This window comes from Bubalus kerabau, chromosome 22, assembly GCF_029407905.1.
Source record: "Bubalus kerabau isolate K-KA32 ecotype Philippines breed swamp buffalo chromosome 22, PCC_UOA_SB_1v2, whole genome shotgun sequence".
Lineage (NCBI taxonomy): Eukaryota > Metazoa > Chordata > Mammalia > Artiodactyla > Bovidae > Bubalus > Bubalus kerabau.
Window position 1 is genome coordinate 37636838 of NC_073645.1, and position 17477 is coordinate 37654314.

Below are 17477 nucleotides of genomic sequence, written 5' to 3' on the forward strand. Positions count from 1 at the left end.
TTGATTTGAAATGTTGTCTCATGGATTTCTACACTAAAATGCAAATACCCCTGGAGAAATGACACATTGAATTATTATTAGGTGTTTATATTAGACGGAAATTGCTGATATTCAAACATTTTGACCTACATAGGTAGTACTTGTATCTGATTCAACATCATACCTTCATAGGAAGAGTTTATGAGATTGCCTTGTTATTGAACTAAAACTGAGGAAGGAGAGGGCAGAGATCTTTGCTAAAGGGAAAGGCTTGGAGTATGAAACACTACCTAGAGTCTGCCATATTATCAGGGCCCGATAATACCTCCCTCATTCCAGACATATTAATTCTGTTATTGCTTCCAAGATTACATTAGTTGTTCTGGTGGCCATTTAATATTCATATAAAGTTTATAATGCACTGGTGTAAGGCTCACAGTAGACGGAACTCCCTCCAACTTTTTCATTTAGGTTGATTCCATATCATGTTTTCTATGACTTGCCCTTGAAAATTGATTTTTGGCATCTATATTCTAGGACTTAATGTTCATCTCTGTAAAAACTCATTTGAATTCAGCTATCCATTCTGATCGGAGAAGGCAATGGCACCCCACTCCAGTACTCTTGCCTGGAAAATCCCATGGATGGAGGAGCCTGGTGGGCTGCAGTCCATGGGGTCACTAAGAGTCGGACACGACTGAGCGACTTCACTTTCACTTTTCACTTGCATGCATTGGAGAAGGAAATGGCAACCCACTCCTGTATTCTTGCCTGGAGGATCCCAGGGACAGGGGAGCCTGGTGGGCTGCTGTCTATGGGGTCGCTCAGAGTCGGACACGACTGAAGCGACTTAGCAGCAGCAGCATCCATTCTGATTACAGGTCACTGATAACTGGTTAAGATTATGGATTTTGGAGTCAGGCAAACCTGAATTCTACTAAATCTAACTGCCTTTTATTAGCTGTTGGAACTTCAACAAGTTGTTTAATCTTTTTGAGCCTCAGTTCCTCATGTTTACCTTGCAATAATACTGCTCAGGGTTGTTTAATGAGTGGGTCAGATTTAATGAGTGTGGGTCAGATGAATTATTGTGCTAATTCTGCACATTCAAAGGAAAGACTAGCCCTTGTCAAGCTACTGGGAGATAACCTCTGAGCCCTTGGTTATCTTGCCTGACAAGGATGCTTCCCTGTACCTGAGACCTTAGGCTACACTGCCTCTGGAAGGCCAGAGACTGAGCCCCTAAGTTTAGTCATACAGGCACTGCATGTGTGTGTTAGTTGCTCAGTCATGTCCAACTCTTTGCAACACCAAGGACTGTGAAGCAACCCCCAGGCTCCTCTGTCCATGGGATTCTCCAGGCAAGAATACCGGAGTGGGTTTCGATTCCCTTCTCCAGGGGATCTTCTTGACCCAGGGATTGAATCCCTGTCTCCTGCCTTGCAGGCAGGCTCTTAACCGAGCTCTTAACCAGGGTAGCCCACAGGCACTGTATCCCTACATAATTGATCCCCAATTAAACTCTGGTACCAAGTCTCAGATGAGCTTCCCTGATGGGCAACACTTGACACATATTGTCACGTTTCCCTGATGGGAGAGTTAAGAGCTGTCCTTGGGACTGCACTAAGTGAGGACATCCGGAAGCTCGCACCCGCTTTCTCCTGGTGCCTTCCTCCCATGTGCTTTTTCTTTTCGCTTATTTTAATCTGTATCCTTTGCTATAATAAACCATAATCATGAGCATTAAAGCTCTTCTGAATTCTGCTGGTCCTTCAAGCAAATCCAGTGTAAGATTGGTCTTGGGGACCCTGGCCCATTCACTTTATGCAAGCTATATACCCTCAATGAAATTATCTAACCTCATTTAGTTTCAATTTCCTCATCTGTAAAATAATAATAATAATACCTGCTTTACAGTGAAATTCTGGCAGCCAGCGTACACTGTATTTTCTTTGTAAGCATAACTTGAAGAGTTACTATAGAAACTCCAGGAAAATGTAAAGTACCAGCACAAAGCATAGGTATTCAACAAAAGTTAGTTCTCTTAAACAATCTTGTTTGTGAGTTCTTATATCTCCCCTCTCTCCCCACCCCTGGATGCAACTGTCTGGACTAGGAGATTTAACTTCAATGAGTACAGTGATGTCCTCTTCCAACCTTTCTGTCCCCCATGGACATCCTCCTCCTATCAACTGATTACTCTTTATTTTCATCCAAAAAGCATTCTCCTCGATAGAGAAGACAGGCAAAGTAGAAGCTTTGCTTGACCTTTATTATTTCTTGGCCTCAAGCAGTAAATATATCTCTTTCTTGATCTTCTTTAAAAGTTCCATTTTATTTTCCTGTCTCTGGTATTTTCTTCCTGTTCCCAATAAAACTTTTCTGGCCTTACTCCTACATATTTGTGGCACTTTCTCGTATTCATCTTTTATTATCTACCCTTTTAAAAAAATTCTTTGCCTAATTAAAAAAATACTTTATTGCTACATGTTTTTCCCAGTTACAAAGAAATGTATAGTCAAAATTAAAACAATTAAAATACTTATTTAAACTTTCTTAGAAGTTCTGCTCTAAAGAAATCACAATGTATTTCTTTTATCTACTTCAGCTCACAGTGGAGACCCTTGTGCTACTGGTTTCTTTAATTATCTTACCATATTCCTCCCTATTAAGACAATTCTCGATTCAATACACAGAAGGGTTTCTTTCTGGAGAGTTTCTGGCTCTCTCAAATTTCAGGCAATGAAACATATCCAACTTTTCTCTAAACTTTAAAAATCTATGCTTTTGTCAAGTCCATGGAATAGATTTGAGCTTTCTCTTTTGGGTATCAGGAGCACATTTTAAACTGAAAGACTCAGGTTATATCCTCTGTAAGTCCTCATCAAGTACTATTTTCTATGATTCTATGTCTATAGAAAGTGGCACAGATGACCAACCACTGGAGAAACTTTTGTAAAGAATAGCTCTCTCAGGCATCTGTGCCTATAGCAAGAACCAGAGAAATGCCCCAGCGATGCAGCCACAGCAGAGCCAGGGACAGATTTGGAATAAAACCTGAAAGTCTTGTCAATTTTTAATTGCTGTTAATTAACAATTCTTCAAGACACATACGTAGGTGAGGACAGCATGGAAGCTTGTCTAGAAAGTTGAAGTTTTATATAGCATTAAGTAATCTTATTTTTTTTTTTTTGCTTCAGTTCCACACATATAAAATGGAGATTGAAAAATTGAAGCCACATGAGATAAGCTGCAGTGGGAATATACATATTTTTTGTCTCCAGCACTCTACTTTTCTGGAAACTGGTGCTAATTCTCCTCTATCTACATGGTTTCTGCTGAAGCTGTCATGTTTATTCATTCCTTTCTTCAACTACTATTTATTGAGTGCTACATCTGACACTAGCTCAGGTCCTGGAGATAGAGCAATGAATAAAACATACAAACGTTTCTCACAGAGCTTATGTTCTGATGGAGGAAATAAGACAGTAAGCAAAATAAGTAAATATTTGGTATGTCAGATAAAACATGCTATGGAGAAAAAGCAAGCAGGAAAAGAAGCAAGGAAAGTGCTGTAGTTGAGGAATGAAATCAGTGAAGTGCTATGTTTGATAGTGGCCAGAAGTGGCTTCATCCAGGGTATTTTTGGAACTGGATCAAAACAGGATGGTCTGAACTAAGAATGTAGAGTAAGGAGTAGGGGGAAAAAGTCTGTTAGAAGCAAAAGTTCAGTTCAGTTCAGTTCAGTCGCTCAGTTGTGTCCGACTCTTTGTGACCCCATGATCCGCAGCACCCCAGGCCTCCCTGACCATCACCAACTCCTGGAGTCCACCCAGACCCATGTCCATTGAGTCGGTGATGCCATCCAACCATCTCATCCTCTGTCATTCCCTTCTCCTCCTGCCCTCAATCTTTCCCAGCATCAGGGTCTTTTCCAATGAATCAGCTCTTTGCATCAGGTGGCCAAAGTATTGGAGTTTCAGCTTCAGCATCAATCCTTCCAATGAGCACCCAGGACTGATCTCCTTTAGGATGGTCTGGATGGATCTCCTTGCAGTCTAAGGGATGCTCAAGAGTCTTTTCCAACACCACAGTTCAAAAGCATCAATTCTTCAGTGCTCAGCTTTCTTTATAGTCCAACTCTCACATCCATACATGACCACTGGAAAAACCATAGCCTCGACTAGACGGAACTTTGTTGGCAAAGTAATGTCTCTGCTTTTTAATATGCTGTCTAGGTTGGCAAAAGAGAAGAACGAAAAAGATACAAGAGAGTATCATGAAAAGAGAATGAGGGGAGAGAGGGACAAAAAGAACCTCCAAGGTTCTGCATAATATTCTGTAGACTTCTGACAAACTTTTCCAAAACAAATCCTTCTGATAAATTCCAAGCTGAAATGAATCAGTTTTGGTCACTCTCAACTAAAGAATCCTAACTCACACATATATTAGAATAACATATAAAGGCAATGCTCACCCAAAGTGGGAGATGCTGGTTACTTCAGAAAATTAGAAGTTGGTGCTTCTGATGACAAGAATGAAGATGTGATGCAGAGTTGAATTAATTCTCCTGTTCCCTGCATATGCAAAGTCACTTCAGTCGTGTGCAACTCTGTGTGACCCCATGGACTGTAGCCCACCAGGCTCCTCTGTCATGGGATTCTCCAGGCAAGAATACTGGAGTGGGTTGCCATGCCCTTCTCCAGGGGATCTTCCTGACCCAGGGATCAAACCTGTGTCTCTTAGGACTCTGGCACTGATAGGCAGGTTCTTTACCACTAGCACCACCTGGGAAGCCCTTTCCTGTTCCCTAGCATCCAGGAAATAAAATGTACAAGAAATACTTACTTCTTTGTTTTCTTTGAATCAAATTACCTCTGATCCTGCACTGGGCCTGTGGAAAATTCAAATGAAAGTGTTATTTTTCACCCCCAGTTAAGACCTCCCTCCACTCCCCCAACCCTAGAGTCATGACAGAATTAGAGAAGCTTACTGATGTCTAGACGACCAGTATAGGCTCTCTAATCTCCACGTCATTGTTGTACAAGCCTGCTTTATATCTTCTCTTAAAGTCCCTGCCTCTCTGCTTCTATGCCAAGCAGAGAGCAAAAGTCGAAGGATGCTTTGCTCCCTAGGGTGCAGTCATCCCATCTGAAGTCGAGCCACCTTCCTGAAAAAAGGAACATCCTGAAGGAGGCTCAGATGTTCACTAATTATGGGACCTGTCAATCTCAGTTTCTCTTTTCTGATTTTCAAAACAATTCTCTTTTCTTCTGGCATCCAAGGTAGACTGCATACAATGTTTTCATTTAGCTTAGGTTTTTATAATAGACCACAAGAGTAAGTAAATTCCTTCTAGGAATTTCAGCTTTCCACCCTACAAAAACTCTCCTTCTTTCTCCACTCCTCTTCAGATACTGGGTTTTTTTTCCTCCTTTCTTTTTATGGTATAATATATATCATAAAATCTCCCATTTAACCATTTAAAAGTGTACAGTTGTGTGGCTAGGTTACATTTTTGGGCACCCCAAAGATTTACTGAGGGTCTAGTGATCTGACTGAAGCAGGGGAGGGCTGGAAATACAGGAAGAAATACCTATTGTATTTAAAACATTTTTTTTTCCTGTTCTTGAAGGAATGGAGCAAATTCAAATGGGATCCCATAATGGGTGATTCTGAGTAGCTAAGAGGCATCATTAGGATTCTAGACACCAATGGGAAAAAAGATGATGCAGACAAAGGGTGATTGTGAGGAATTTTCTAAGAACAGTGAACACAAACTTGGTCTGTCTCACAGTACTCATAATACCATTTAATGAATCTGGGGAAGTAAAATGAAGAATTTTTCTTCATTTTGCCTTCTACCAGGATCAGAACAGTGTTCTTGAATCTTGTTTGGGAGTGAATAACTTCGATAGGTCTCAAATCAAAAGGAAAAGTTTAATTTTATGAACTGCAATAATGCCTAAGCAATGTGTTACTAAAGAATGCAATCCATAGAAGAATTACTATTAAATGTCTTAGAATTCTTAAGAATTGCATGTGAGTTGCAGGATTTAAGGGGTGGAAAGGCCTGCATGAAGGGCATCAAAATAAGCCCACAAGATTTAGCACTGGCTTGGCCTAGAGGTTTCTTTTAGGAATTTGAAGAATTCGTATCCATTTACGTGTTCCCAAATATTTAAGTGCCTACTCGGTGTGAGGCACCGAAATACAACAGTGAACTAGGTAAAACAGATTCTTTGCTCTAATAGAGCTTACGTTTAGGTGTATTTTAATTCTGAATCATGAATCCAAGCCCACAATACATTGAATAAAGCAGTCAACCATGGGAACCGTAGTTTTTCACAAGCTGCACCAGAAGTCAGCATTTTATTAGTAAATTTGCTTTTTAGTTCCTCTTCACTTTCTGCATATCTGAGGTTATTGATATTTCTCCCCGCAATCTTGATTCCAGCTTGTGTTTCTTCCAGTCCAGCGTTTCTCATGATGTACTCTGCATATAAGTTAAATAAGCAGGGTGACAATATACAGCCTTGACATACCCCTTTTCCTATTTGGAACCAGTCTGTTGTTCCATGTCCAGTTCTAACTGTTGCTTCCTGACCTGCATACAGATTTCTCAAGAGGCAGGTCAGGTGGTCTGGTATTCCCATCTCTTTCAGAATTTTCCACAGTCTTATGGCAGAAAAGCCTCTTGATGAAAGTGAAAGTGGAGAGTGAAAAAATTAGCTTAAAGCTCAACATTCAGAAAACAAAGATCATGGCATCTGGTCCCATCACTTCATGGGAAGTAGATGGGGAAACAGTGGAAACAGTGGCAGACTTTATTTTTTTGGACTCCAAAATCACTGCAGATAGTGACTGCAGCCATGAAATTAAAAGACTCTTACTCTTTGGAAGGAAAGTTATGACCAACCTAGATAGCACATTCAAAAGCAGAGACATTACTTTGCCAACAAAGGTCCGTCTAGTCAAGGCTATGGTTTTTCTTGTGGTCATGTATGGATGTGAGAGTTGGACTGTGAAGAAGGCTGTGCACCGAAGAATTGATGCTTTTGAAGTGTGGTGTTGGAGAAGACTCTTGCGAGTCCCTTGGACTGCAAGGAGATCCACCCAGTCCATTCTGAAGGAGATCAGCCCTGGGATTTCTCTGGAAGGAATGATGCTAAAGCTGAAACTCCAGTACTTTGGCCACCTCATGCGAAGAGTTGACTCATTGGAGAAAACTCTGATGCTGGGAGGGATTGGGGGCAGGAGGAGAAGGGGACGACAGAGGATGAGATGGCTGGATGGCATCACCGACTCGATGGATGTGAGTCTGGGTGAACTCCGGGAGTTGGTGATGGACAGGGAGGCCTGGCGTGCTGCGATTCATGGGGTGGCAAAGAGTCGGACACGACTGAGCGACTGAACTGAACTGAACTTTCTGTTCTTGGATGCTGGGTCTTCTTAATTCTTAAAAGGGATGGGGGAAGATGTGAATATATTTCTCGCCGAAAATCTACACAGCCTTGGCGTTTGGGTTCGAAACTGTGAATTACACGTGCGGCACCGAATTAACCCTACTTAACAAGCAAAAAGGATGATAGAAGAAAAACTACTTCATCAGAGCCCTCAGAAGGGTCAGAGACTCTCAGCCAGCACGAGAAAAATCAAAGACTACAACTCCCAGAAGCCCTTGCGATTCCACCCACCCGGGTAACTTCGAAGCAAGGGAAAGGCAGGAGGGATGTCGGGCGCACTCCTTGTTACGTCATTAGCGTGCGACTCCAAGATAAAAAACCGGTCTGGACTACAAAAGCATGGCAGCTGTTGAGGCGGCGGCGGTGGTGGTGTCGTCCTGTTTGAAACCAGACCCAGTCCCAGTCCCCGAAAGTGCAGGGACAGCTGCAGCAACGGCCGCCACATCCTCAGCGATGGCTGCAGCCGCGGCCGTTGCGGCCGCGGCCAGGACCGGATCCGAAGCCAGGGTCTCCAAGCCCGCTTTGGCTACTAAGCTGCTGTCCCTGAGCGGCGTGTTCGCTGTGCACAAGCCCAAAGGGCCCACTTCAGCCGAGTTGCTGAATCGGCTGAAGGAGAAGCTGCTGGCAGGTACTGCAGCCGGGTGGGGACCAGGCGGAGGCCATGCGGTCGCCGTGAGAGCGGAAGCCGCACGGAGCATGCTAGGCTTTTTGCCCTTTCAAGGCTCAAGTGATAAAAGGAAGGGAAAGGGAGAACGACCACTGTATAAACTCTGGACCGAAATCTGGAGCATCTCCGGCTAGGACTTGTCCTAACGTGAACTCCTGTAGCCTAGTTGGCAGTTGTCGTTCTCAAGGGAAAAAAACAAGCAAAAAAAAACAAAAAACAAAACCTACACACCCACAAATAAACTTCTGCTCTTGGGCATGCAGACCAATTTTCTGTAATCTAATCCCTCAGAAACCTTTTGTTTGGCTCACATAAGTGAACTGTACTCAAATGAATCACTGGCTCTCTACACTCCAAAGCTGCTTTCTTAAAAATATGTTGGAAATGTAGCTATTACTTAACCAAGTCTTAACACTGTTTTTCACAGAATGGACATAAGAATTATTTAAAGTCTCTTGCACAGATGCAGATTCTAATCCTTACGCTTTCAGAGATAGTGATTCTGAGGGTATGGGGTGTTTTTAGGAAAGTCCATCTTTAAACTGTTGCTCCCAATGATTTTGGTGTAAGCAGTCTATGGACCACATTTTGTTGAACACTATAACTTGGTCACTTCTAAGAGCATTCTTTTTGTTTGTTTCTTTCTTTATATACACTGGGAGAATATTAGAAAATTCTAAAGGATCTCTCAGTTTGTCAATCCAGTAGTTCGTTTCATACACTGAAATCAAGGAACTTTTAGGGTTTTTTTTGACACCTGCAGTAAGCCAGATCTGAAAGACGCCAACTCCTCCTTAACTGAGCTCATAGCAGTAATTTCTGTAGCCTTTGGTGATAAAACTATTTAACTAGCTTTTTAAGGCCTCCAGAGTCTGGCCCTGCCTTATTTTTCCATCAAATCAGTACAGGAGATTTCTTCTTTGAATAGTGTCCCCTGACAAATGTTACTGCTTCCCTTTTTATTGCAAAAACAAAGTATTCTGGTAGGCATTTGTTAATTAAAACTGACATATTACAGGTTCAGGTGTTTGTTGGTAAATTCCTGAAGATATTTAATACCTGTGTTATATCTGCTCATTCTTTTGTTATACTTTCATTATACTTTGTTACCTGTAAGAATGTTGAAGGAAGTAATTACATCAGGGACAAGTTTTGTGGTGTCATCATGGAGTTGATTCCTTCATAGAATTGCTTTCCTTTGGCCTTATTTGTTAGCTAAGCTATGGCTTTTTTGTTCCTCAAAGTAATAATTTCTGTTCTTTCTTTCAGATGGGTTTCTCATAGGATTTCTCATAGGATTAAAGCCATAGCCTGGCTTTCTGGTTAATCGGTCTCCAGGAACTGAAATTTCTTGTTGAAACTTAGTTAAAATTGATTGTTTCCGTGCTGTTGCTGAACTGTCTTCTGGAAGCCACTCACTGAGAAGTAGACATTCTCATTACTCTCCATTTCTATATTGCTTGTGATTGGCCAATTCTATATTTATGTTAGCTAGACCAGGGCTTTCTAAATGCTGTTCTGTCAGAATTTACCTGGACGGTTCTCTTGATTCCACAACACAACATTCTAATGCCAGCCAGGTTTGACAGTTGCTGATTTAGGCCACAGTCAGTTGTCATGGCCCTTATTAATATTCCTTGCCTTTCCTTACATTGATTCATCTGGCACTAAAATCTTGGCTCTTCTGTCTTTCTGAATCCTTCAAGGCCTAAAACATAGCAGAATTTTATAACTAGAAAAGATCTTAGTAAATATTCATCCTTGATGCCAGTGGGGTGAACCAGATTCCAACATAGTACAGGTCAGGTATCTTCAAACTTGGAAAAAGGGAAAAGCACAAAGGGAAGACAGTAAACTTTAGGGTCTCCATTCTCCAAGCACTGTTAAGTTAAAAATACAAAGAGTTCCCAAAATGTTTCTATAAATACAGTATGAGAGAGTCATAATGGGTTACAGGTCAAGATGAAGGGTTTGAAGTCTAGGCCTAGCCTTACAGGTTCATGTTAAAGCATATCCTCATCTCTTTCCAAGCATGGTGATGTAATCAGAGAGTAACATTAGGATCGTGTTCCAGACACCGCAGTTCTAACTCACTGCTGCTGCTGCTGCTAAGTCGCCTCAGTCATGTCCAACTCTGTGCGACCCCATAGATGCAGCCCACCAGGCTCCCCCGTCCGTGGGATTCTCCAGGCAAGAACACTGGAGTGGGTTGCCATTTCCTTCTCCAGTGCATGAAAGTGAAAAGTCAAAGTGAAGTCGCTCAGTCGTGTCCGACTCTTAGCGACCCCATGGATTGCAGCCTACCAGGCTCCTCCGTCCATGGGAGTTTCCAGGCAAGAGTACTGGAGTGGGCTGCCATTGCTTTCTCCTCTAACTCACTAAGGTGGTAATTAAGTGGTGATTATAGCCCAGCACATCCTTTTGGCCTTTTCACCTTGCTTCTCCCTTGTTGCTCTGCCTTCTCTCCTTACCTTGCTGTGTTCTTGCTTTTCAGTTTCTTGTACTCTGTTTCCCATATTCTCTCTGTCAGTGGTAATGCATGCATGCTGTGTCGCTTCAGTTGTGTTGGACTCTCTGCAACCCTATGGACCGTAGCCCACCAGGCTCCTCTGTCCATAGGTTTTCCAGGCAAGAATGCTGGAGTGGGTAGCCATTTCCTCCTCTAGTGGATCTTCCCAACCCAGGGATCGAACCCTGGTCTTTTACATCTCCTGCGTTGGCAGGCAAGTTCTTTATCACTAGTGTCACCTGGGAAGTAAGGAAAGTTTTATGGGTTTGGAAGGATACAGATCAATACAGCTCTTCCTGCTTCTCTCTCCATTCTCATTTGAAGTCCAGTAGCCAGTATTCTCTCAATATATTGTTATATACCATGATGATGATGATAACAGCATATTGGTATAGAGCTTGAGTTTTTAAAGCACGTTCAGGTAGCATTATTTCATTTTATTCTTTACAATGGGAATATGAGATAGGCCAGGCTGGCATCTTTTGTTTTTTTCCTTGTCTCTATTTAAAATCTAAATGCTTTGGCGTATAAGTCGCATCTTAAACTGTTACCTTCTTCCCATGTAACCTTTTGTTGAGATTAACTTCTTTAAGGAATTGGTGACTTTTGATTAGGAGAGGAGGGCAGATATACAGATAGTTTGGGGACTTAGTGTTCTCAGAAGTAACCCTGTATGAAATGTACTCCAGATGTGTAGGTAGCTGGAGTGACCAGCAGAGAACACCAGGGAACAAGAGAGATTTTAGAGGTAGAATTGAGGACTTTTAAAACTAGCTGCCTGTGTAAAAACTTCTTCTCATCATCCTCCATCTACCAGCCCACTACTGCCAGGAATTTACTGGATCTTTATGGATTAGTGTGGATATTTACCCAGTTAAAAAAAATTTTTTTCCCTTACAAAATGAGTTTTCGACAACTAATTTGGGAATACTGTTTCTTTGTAATTTAGATAGTGTCTGTATAGTTTAAAGTCTGTTCTTTGTCAGTAATGTTGTTATCAGTTCAGTCACTCAGTCGTGTCCAACTCTTTGCGGCCCCATGGACTGCAGCACGCCAGGCCTCCCTGTCCATCACCAACTCCCGGAGCTTACTCAAACTCAAGCCCATCGAGTTGGTAATACCATCCAACCGTCTCATCCTCTGTTGTCCCTTTCTTCTCCTGCTTTCAATCTTTCCCAGCATCAGGGTCTTTTCAAATGAGTCAGTTCCTATAACCTTAATATATTAAGTTTGTACAATACTTTTTGTTTTGAGTACTCCATCCACACTGCCTCATCCCATAGTAATGGAGATTCTACTTCATTTCTCTAAGTAATTACCTTTTTTTTTTTTTTTTTAAATCCCAATTACTCTTAAAGAAGCTGGAATGCCTTCTCCAGAATGGACCAAGAGGAAAAAGCAGACTTTGAAAATTGGTCATGGAGGGACCCTAGACAGTGCAGCCCGAGGAGTCCTGGGTAAGAGATATGCATGGAAATTTGATATAACTGCCACTTATATTAGAAAGAAATATTGATTAAGAACAGACAAAATTGACTAAAGCCATGTCATTTTCAGTCTACTTGGAATATTTCAAATCTACTAGATTTACAGGGCCAGCTTCTCAAGAAGCCCTTCCACAAGGTATGGAAGGCTATTAGAAATGGCCACTTGCATGTGTGGAGTGTGGTTGGACCTTGAGAAAGGGTTTGTATCTTTGCAGAAAAGAATTAACACAGCAGGCCTGAGTTTACTATCTTTCTGAAGGCCTGCCTGCATCTGGGGACCTGGATTTGGGGTTGAACCCACCCTTCCCCATCCGATAAGCGCAGTGTGGTGTGCCTCCGTGGTTTGTGTAAACAGTGTGGTTTATGCTGGACACCTGCTGTCCATCTTGGAGTCTGAGATTTTGGTCCCAGCATGCAGTGAGAGGGTGCCTGGATGACCATTCCTCTCATCCCCTCCAATAAAAACTTTGGATGCTGGCTTTCCAATGGGCTCCCTTGAGCAGCAACATTGTACACATGTTATTCCTTTTTCAGTTATGGAAGGAAAGAGGATCCAGCTGTGTAACCTTAGGATATCACTGAAGGTAAATCTTAGCCATGGGTGAATCTTTCAGTGTGGGAGAGTCTTGGGGACTCCTGACACAGTATATGACTCTTTTTGGTTTTTTGCCTGTATCTTCAGGAACCTTATAGTTCCTCAGAGGAAGTCACTTTCTCTTGGGGACATTAGTTAATTGTCTTACTGCATGTGGAAGAAGATTGATAGAATTGATGGAGGGAAGAAGAGTCATTTGCCCTTTTTTCTTCGACCTTTTTAATTTGTTGTGTTCTTTTTTTGCATCTAGTAGAGGTTCTGAGGGAACACCCCAGTGGCTCTGTGATGAAGAATCCGCCTGCAATGCAGGATCTGCAGGAGATGCAGGTTCAGTCTCTGGGTGGGGAAGACCCTCTGGAGGAGAGAATGGCAGCCCACTCCGGTATTCTGGGCTGGAGAATCCCATGGACAGAGGAGCCTGGCAGGCAACAGTCCATAGGGTCGCAGAGTCAGACATGACTGAAATGACTTAGCACACATGCAGAGATCCTGAAGTCTTTCTTTTTAGACTGCCAAAGTGTGTATCCGCAGGATGGGGTATGTTTTTAGACACCTTTTTATAACTATCCATAGTCACAGAAATACACATTTGGAATTCTCCCTATTTCCCCCTGCCCCACATACTAGAAACAAACTTTTATGAAACAAGCCTACCTTTTTACATGCCCTGGTATTTTTTATTTTACTCTATTCCATTTTTTTTTTTTTTTTTTACAATGTTGATCATAATCCCCTAAATTGATTTCATGCTGCCCTAATAGAATGTGACTCATGCTTTGAAAAATACTGTGCTACAGCATCCAATCCATTTTATTAGAGCTAAAATTAGATGCAAATAAAAACAAACCTGATCTAAGCCAGCCCAAAGAAATGGATGCTTATTTAGAAGAAAAGGATAAAATTGGTGAATAAAATTATATTTTTCAAGAAAATTGGAAACAGTATATGATTTGCATTTTCTAAAATTTACAGATTTTATGTGATGCATGTTGGCAGAAACATCTTTACTTGAGGTTAAAACAGGAAAAAACACATGAAAATTCATTTTCCTGAGTTAGAAGGCTTGAATAGGCAAATTCTGACACCCTAACTACTGTTTCTGACCATAATAATTGATAATCATTTATTGAGCACTTACTGTATGTGAGGTCCCGTGGTTAGTGAGTGGTGAGATCAAGAGTTGAACCTGCAGGTGCTGAGTGTTAAAGTCTCTGCCCTAACCTGGGATGGCAAATAGCTGGCACTCCTGCCTTTGTTCCCCATGTCCACAGCAGAGATTACTAATCAACCACAGCATTCTTTACCATTGCTTCCAGAAGTGGGTTCATGATTCTTACCAGTTCAGCTCTTCTTGAGTTGCCACCTGTTACAGCCTTCCATTTCCTAAGGCGTCCATGCATCCTCAGTCGCTCAGTGGTGTCTGACTGTGACCCCATGGACTGTAGCCCCCCAGGCTCCTCTGTCCATGGGATTCTCCAAGCAAGAATACTGGAGTGGGTTGTCATTTTCTCCTCCAGGGGATCTTCCCAACCCAGGGATTGAACTTGTGTCTCCTGTGTCTCCTGCACTGGCAGGTGGATTTGTTACCACCGAGCTACCTGGGAAGTCCCTTTCTAGGGCAAGAACAGAAGTCCAAGAAGAAAGGGGATAAAATGTGCACTTATTTATGAATAGGCCAGTTGTGTTAATTTATGATTGTTGTTATTCATTGGCATGCAGAAAATAGTGATATTCAGGGCACTGAGTAAAAAAGTTTATTTTTTACCCTAAATCTAAAGGATCTTGTTGAAAGCTTCCATTTTAATATTGTGAAGGGGAGGCATTTGGCAGAGATTTGTGTAAGTGGAAGAAATTGCACTGGAAATAATTTTCTATTTGGAGGCTTAATTTACATTTGATCACACATGTCCTTCAGTGATGATATAGTGTGTTCATATGTCAAAATTATTAACTTTTTTCCTAATACCTGTGATTTCTATTGAGAATAGTTTTTTAAAAAGTAGACATTTAGTCACAGAATAAGAGAAGTTTGTTGTCTAAATTCTACAGACTGTTAAGCAAAGTTGATTTTTGTCGTATGGTGAAATGAACACTGGGCTGTAACCATCAAGAGTTGTATACTGGCTACTTTATTTACTAAGTACATACACCCTGAGCAAATCCTGTAACCTCCCAGAATTTCAGTTTATCTCTTAAAAAGTAATAACATCTACTGTAATTCTCAGAAGGTTTATTGAGATATCTTAGGAAATGTCTATAGTATACTGATATATACTCTACTCTGTGAAGAGCTTTGTAAAAGGGCTTTTTTGTATTGTTGTTTTTAACAAAACTGGACCTAGTGGAAAAATATACTTTTACTTTCAACATTTTAGGCTGTTTTTGCTGTTTTGAGGGGGAAATATTGATGGTAAAGATTTAAGAATTTAGCTGACAATTTAAAATATCTGAAATTCAGGTTGATAATTCTGTTAATCTATATTTTTTATAAGTACTAGAAATATTTATAAAATGTTTTCAAATATTAAATAATTATTACATATAATACATATATATTATATAAAGCATATATAATTCTATAAAGAGGGCTTACAAAATTCTGAAAAATGCTGTGGTAAGCAGAATAATGACTTTGCTAAAGACGTCTGTGTCCCAGTCTCCAGAACTATAAATATGTTGGGTTACATATCAAGGATGCGTTGAAGTTGCACATGGAATTAATGTTGTTCATCAGTTGACTTTAAGAGATATCCTGGAATATCCTGGTGGATCCAGCGTAATCACATGGGTCTTTAAATTGGAAGAGAAGGCAGAAGAGTGTCAGAGAAGATGTGGCAATGGAAGCCGAGATTGCAGTGATGCGATTGCTGGCCTTGATGAGGAAGGGGGTCCTGAGCCAAGGAAGATAAAGAGCCTCCAGAAACTGGAAAAGGCAAGGAACTTCCTCTGGGAAGCCTCTAGATAAAGGTTCTCCCCTCGGGCCTCCAGAAAAGAAGGCAGTGTGTTGACCCTGTGATTTTTACCATAGTAAAAGCCACCTCAGACTTCTGACCTCCAAAACTGTAGGATAATAAGTTTGTGTTGTTTTAAACCACTCTGTTGGTAATTTGTTGCACAAGCAGTAGGAAGGTGATATTCAGTATAAATTACTTAAAACGGAACTAAGTTTTGATATACTATTTTGAAGTTTAACTTTAAAACTTAGAAAATTATGGTGAAAAAGGTTAGAAAATACAAGAAAACATCAAGTTGAAAGTAAAAATTATCCACCTTCCAGCAATAATTATTGTCAACATTGTGGTTATATTTCTCCCTAGCTTTTTGTCTATGTAGATTTTTTTAAATTCAGCTCTTTTATATATACTCTGGGCTTTCCCGGTAGCTCAGCGGGTAAAGAATCCACCTACAGTTCAGGAGACACAGGAGACATGGCTTCAGTCCCTGGGTTGGGAAAATCCTTTGGAGGAGGAAATGGCAAACCATTCCAGCATTCTTGCCTGGAGAATCCCCACGGACAGAGGAGCCTGGCGGGGTCGCAAAGAGTCAGAAGCAACTGAGCGTGTGACACAGGAGACTGTATACGTGTACGAGCTGGGTTACTCTCAGATGCCTTCTTGTTTACTGTGGATCACTGAACCAGCAGAGAAATCGTCATCAGTCCAGCCTTCTAACTATGATAGAGTCAGACACATCAGCCTGCTCTTAAGACACCCTGCATTCTGGTTGATAAACCCACTGTGCCCATCCTTGTGTCTGAGAATTTGTCAATTTGTTCCTTCTTTAGAACATGCTTCTCTCTTGTCTGCATGTTCAAATCCTGTACATCCTTTAAGGGCTAACTCTGAAGCCTCAATGAAGCATTCTCTGGACTCCGTTGCCATTTAGAGTGACCTCCTACAGTAGTTATCATCCCTGTGTTCATTTTGACACAATCATGTACTGTTGTATTGTTATTTAATGTTATTCTTTCATTAAATCAGGGAACCTTTTTTTTTTTTGAGCACTTGCAGTTTCCCTCATCTGTATTGTATTTTGCCCATGAGATTATAAGCCCTTTCAAAGTCAGGATATGTGCTATTCCATTAAAAGTGTTCTTGGGATGGAGTGCCTGGTAGCTGCTTGCAAAATATTGATTGGGGTTTCTTGAATGGAATAAAATTGAATCGAATCTTTGTTGTTATTATACAAAGTTTTTGCCTCAGCAGCAGGTGCTCTTATTTGAAGAGTGCTCTGCTCAACAGAGGATCCCTAAGGCAGACCGTTTTTACGTTAGTCCTTGAACCACTATGACTATCAAAGAAGCTGAGAGGGGCTTTGGGATAGACTTTATGAAGGAATGGGGATGTGTGCTGTTTCAAAGGACACAGTTTGAATACTTTACTAAGAAGTTGGTACTGTAGGCATTGGGACCCTATTGAGGATGGTTCAGGAGCTTTGTGCAGTGGAGTTTTCAGAAATGGTAATGAAATGGTATGAATTGGGAGAAGAAGAGATAGGATGTAGAACAGAGAGGTTGATTTAGGCTGGTGGCGGTGAGAGGAAAGCCTGGATGAGTAAGTTGGCAGGGGGCTGAAAGGAAGGAGGTCTGCTGTTAGTCTGGTTGGAATTTTAATTCCAGCATTTACTGGTTGTGAGATACTGGGCAAAGTTCTGAGACTCTTATGCCTCAGTTTCCTCAGCTATCATATAGGGATAATCGTATCCTCTTGTTTAAAGGATTAAATGAGCTAATGAATCGAAAGCACTTAGAGTAGAATTTGATACTTGGTAAACT

General features: G+C 41.3%; 1 protein-coding gene across 2 annotated transcripts in view; it reads left to right on the forward strand.

Annotated features, from left to right (window-relative positions):
- Positions 1 to 7667: 7667 nt before the first annotated feature.
- The window catches only part of TRUB1 (TruB pseudouridine synthase family member 1), a 33003-nt gene continuing 23193 nt past the window's right edge, over positions 7668 to 17477 (forward strand). Inside the window, exons 1-2 of one of the 2 annotated variants that reach the window (XM_055559942.1) lie at positions 7668 to 8073; positions 11980 to 12078. In XM_055559942.1, the coding sequence (XP_055415917.1) occupies positions 7785 to 8073; positions 11980 to 12078 (388 nt within the window). In that variant the 5' untranslated portion in view covers positions 7668 to 7784. The remainder of the gene's footprint in view (positions 8074 to 11979; positions 12079 to 17477) is intronic. The other variant, XM_055559943.1, reaches the window with a different exon arrangement.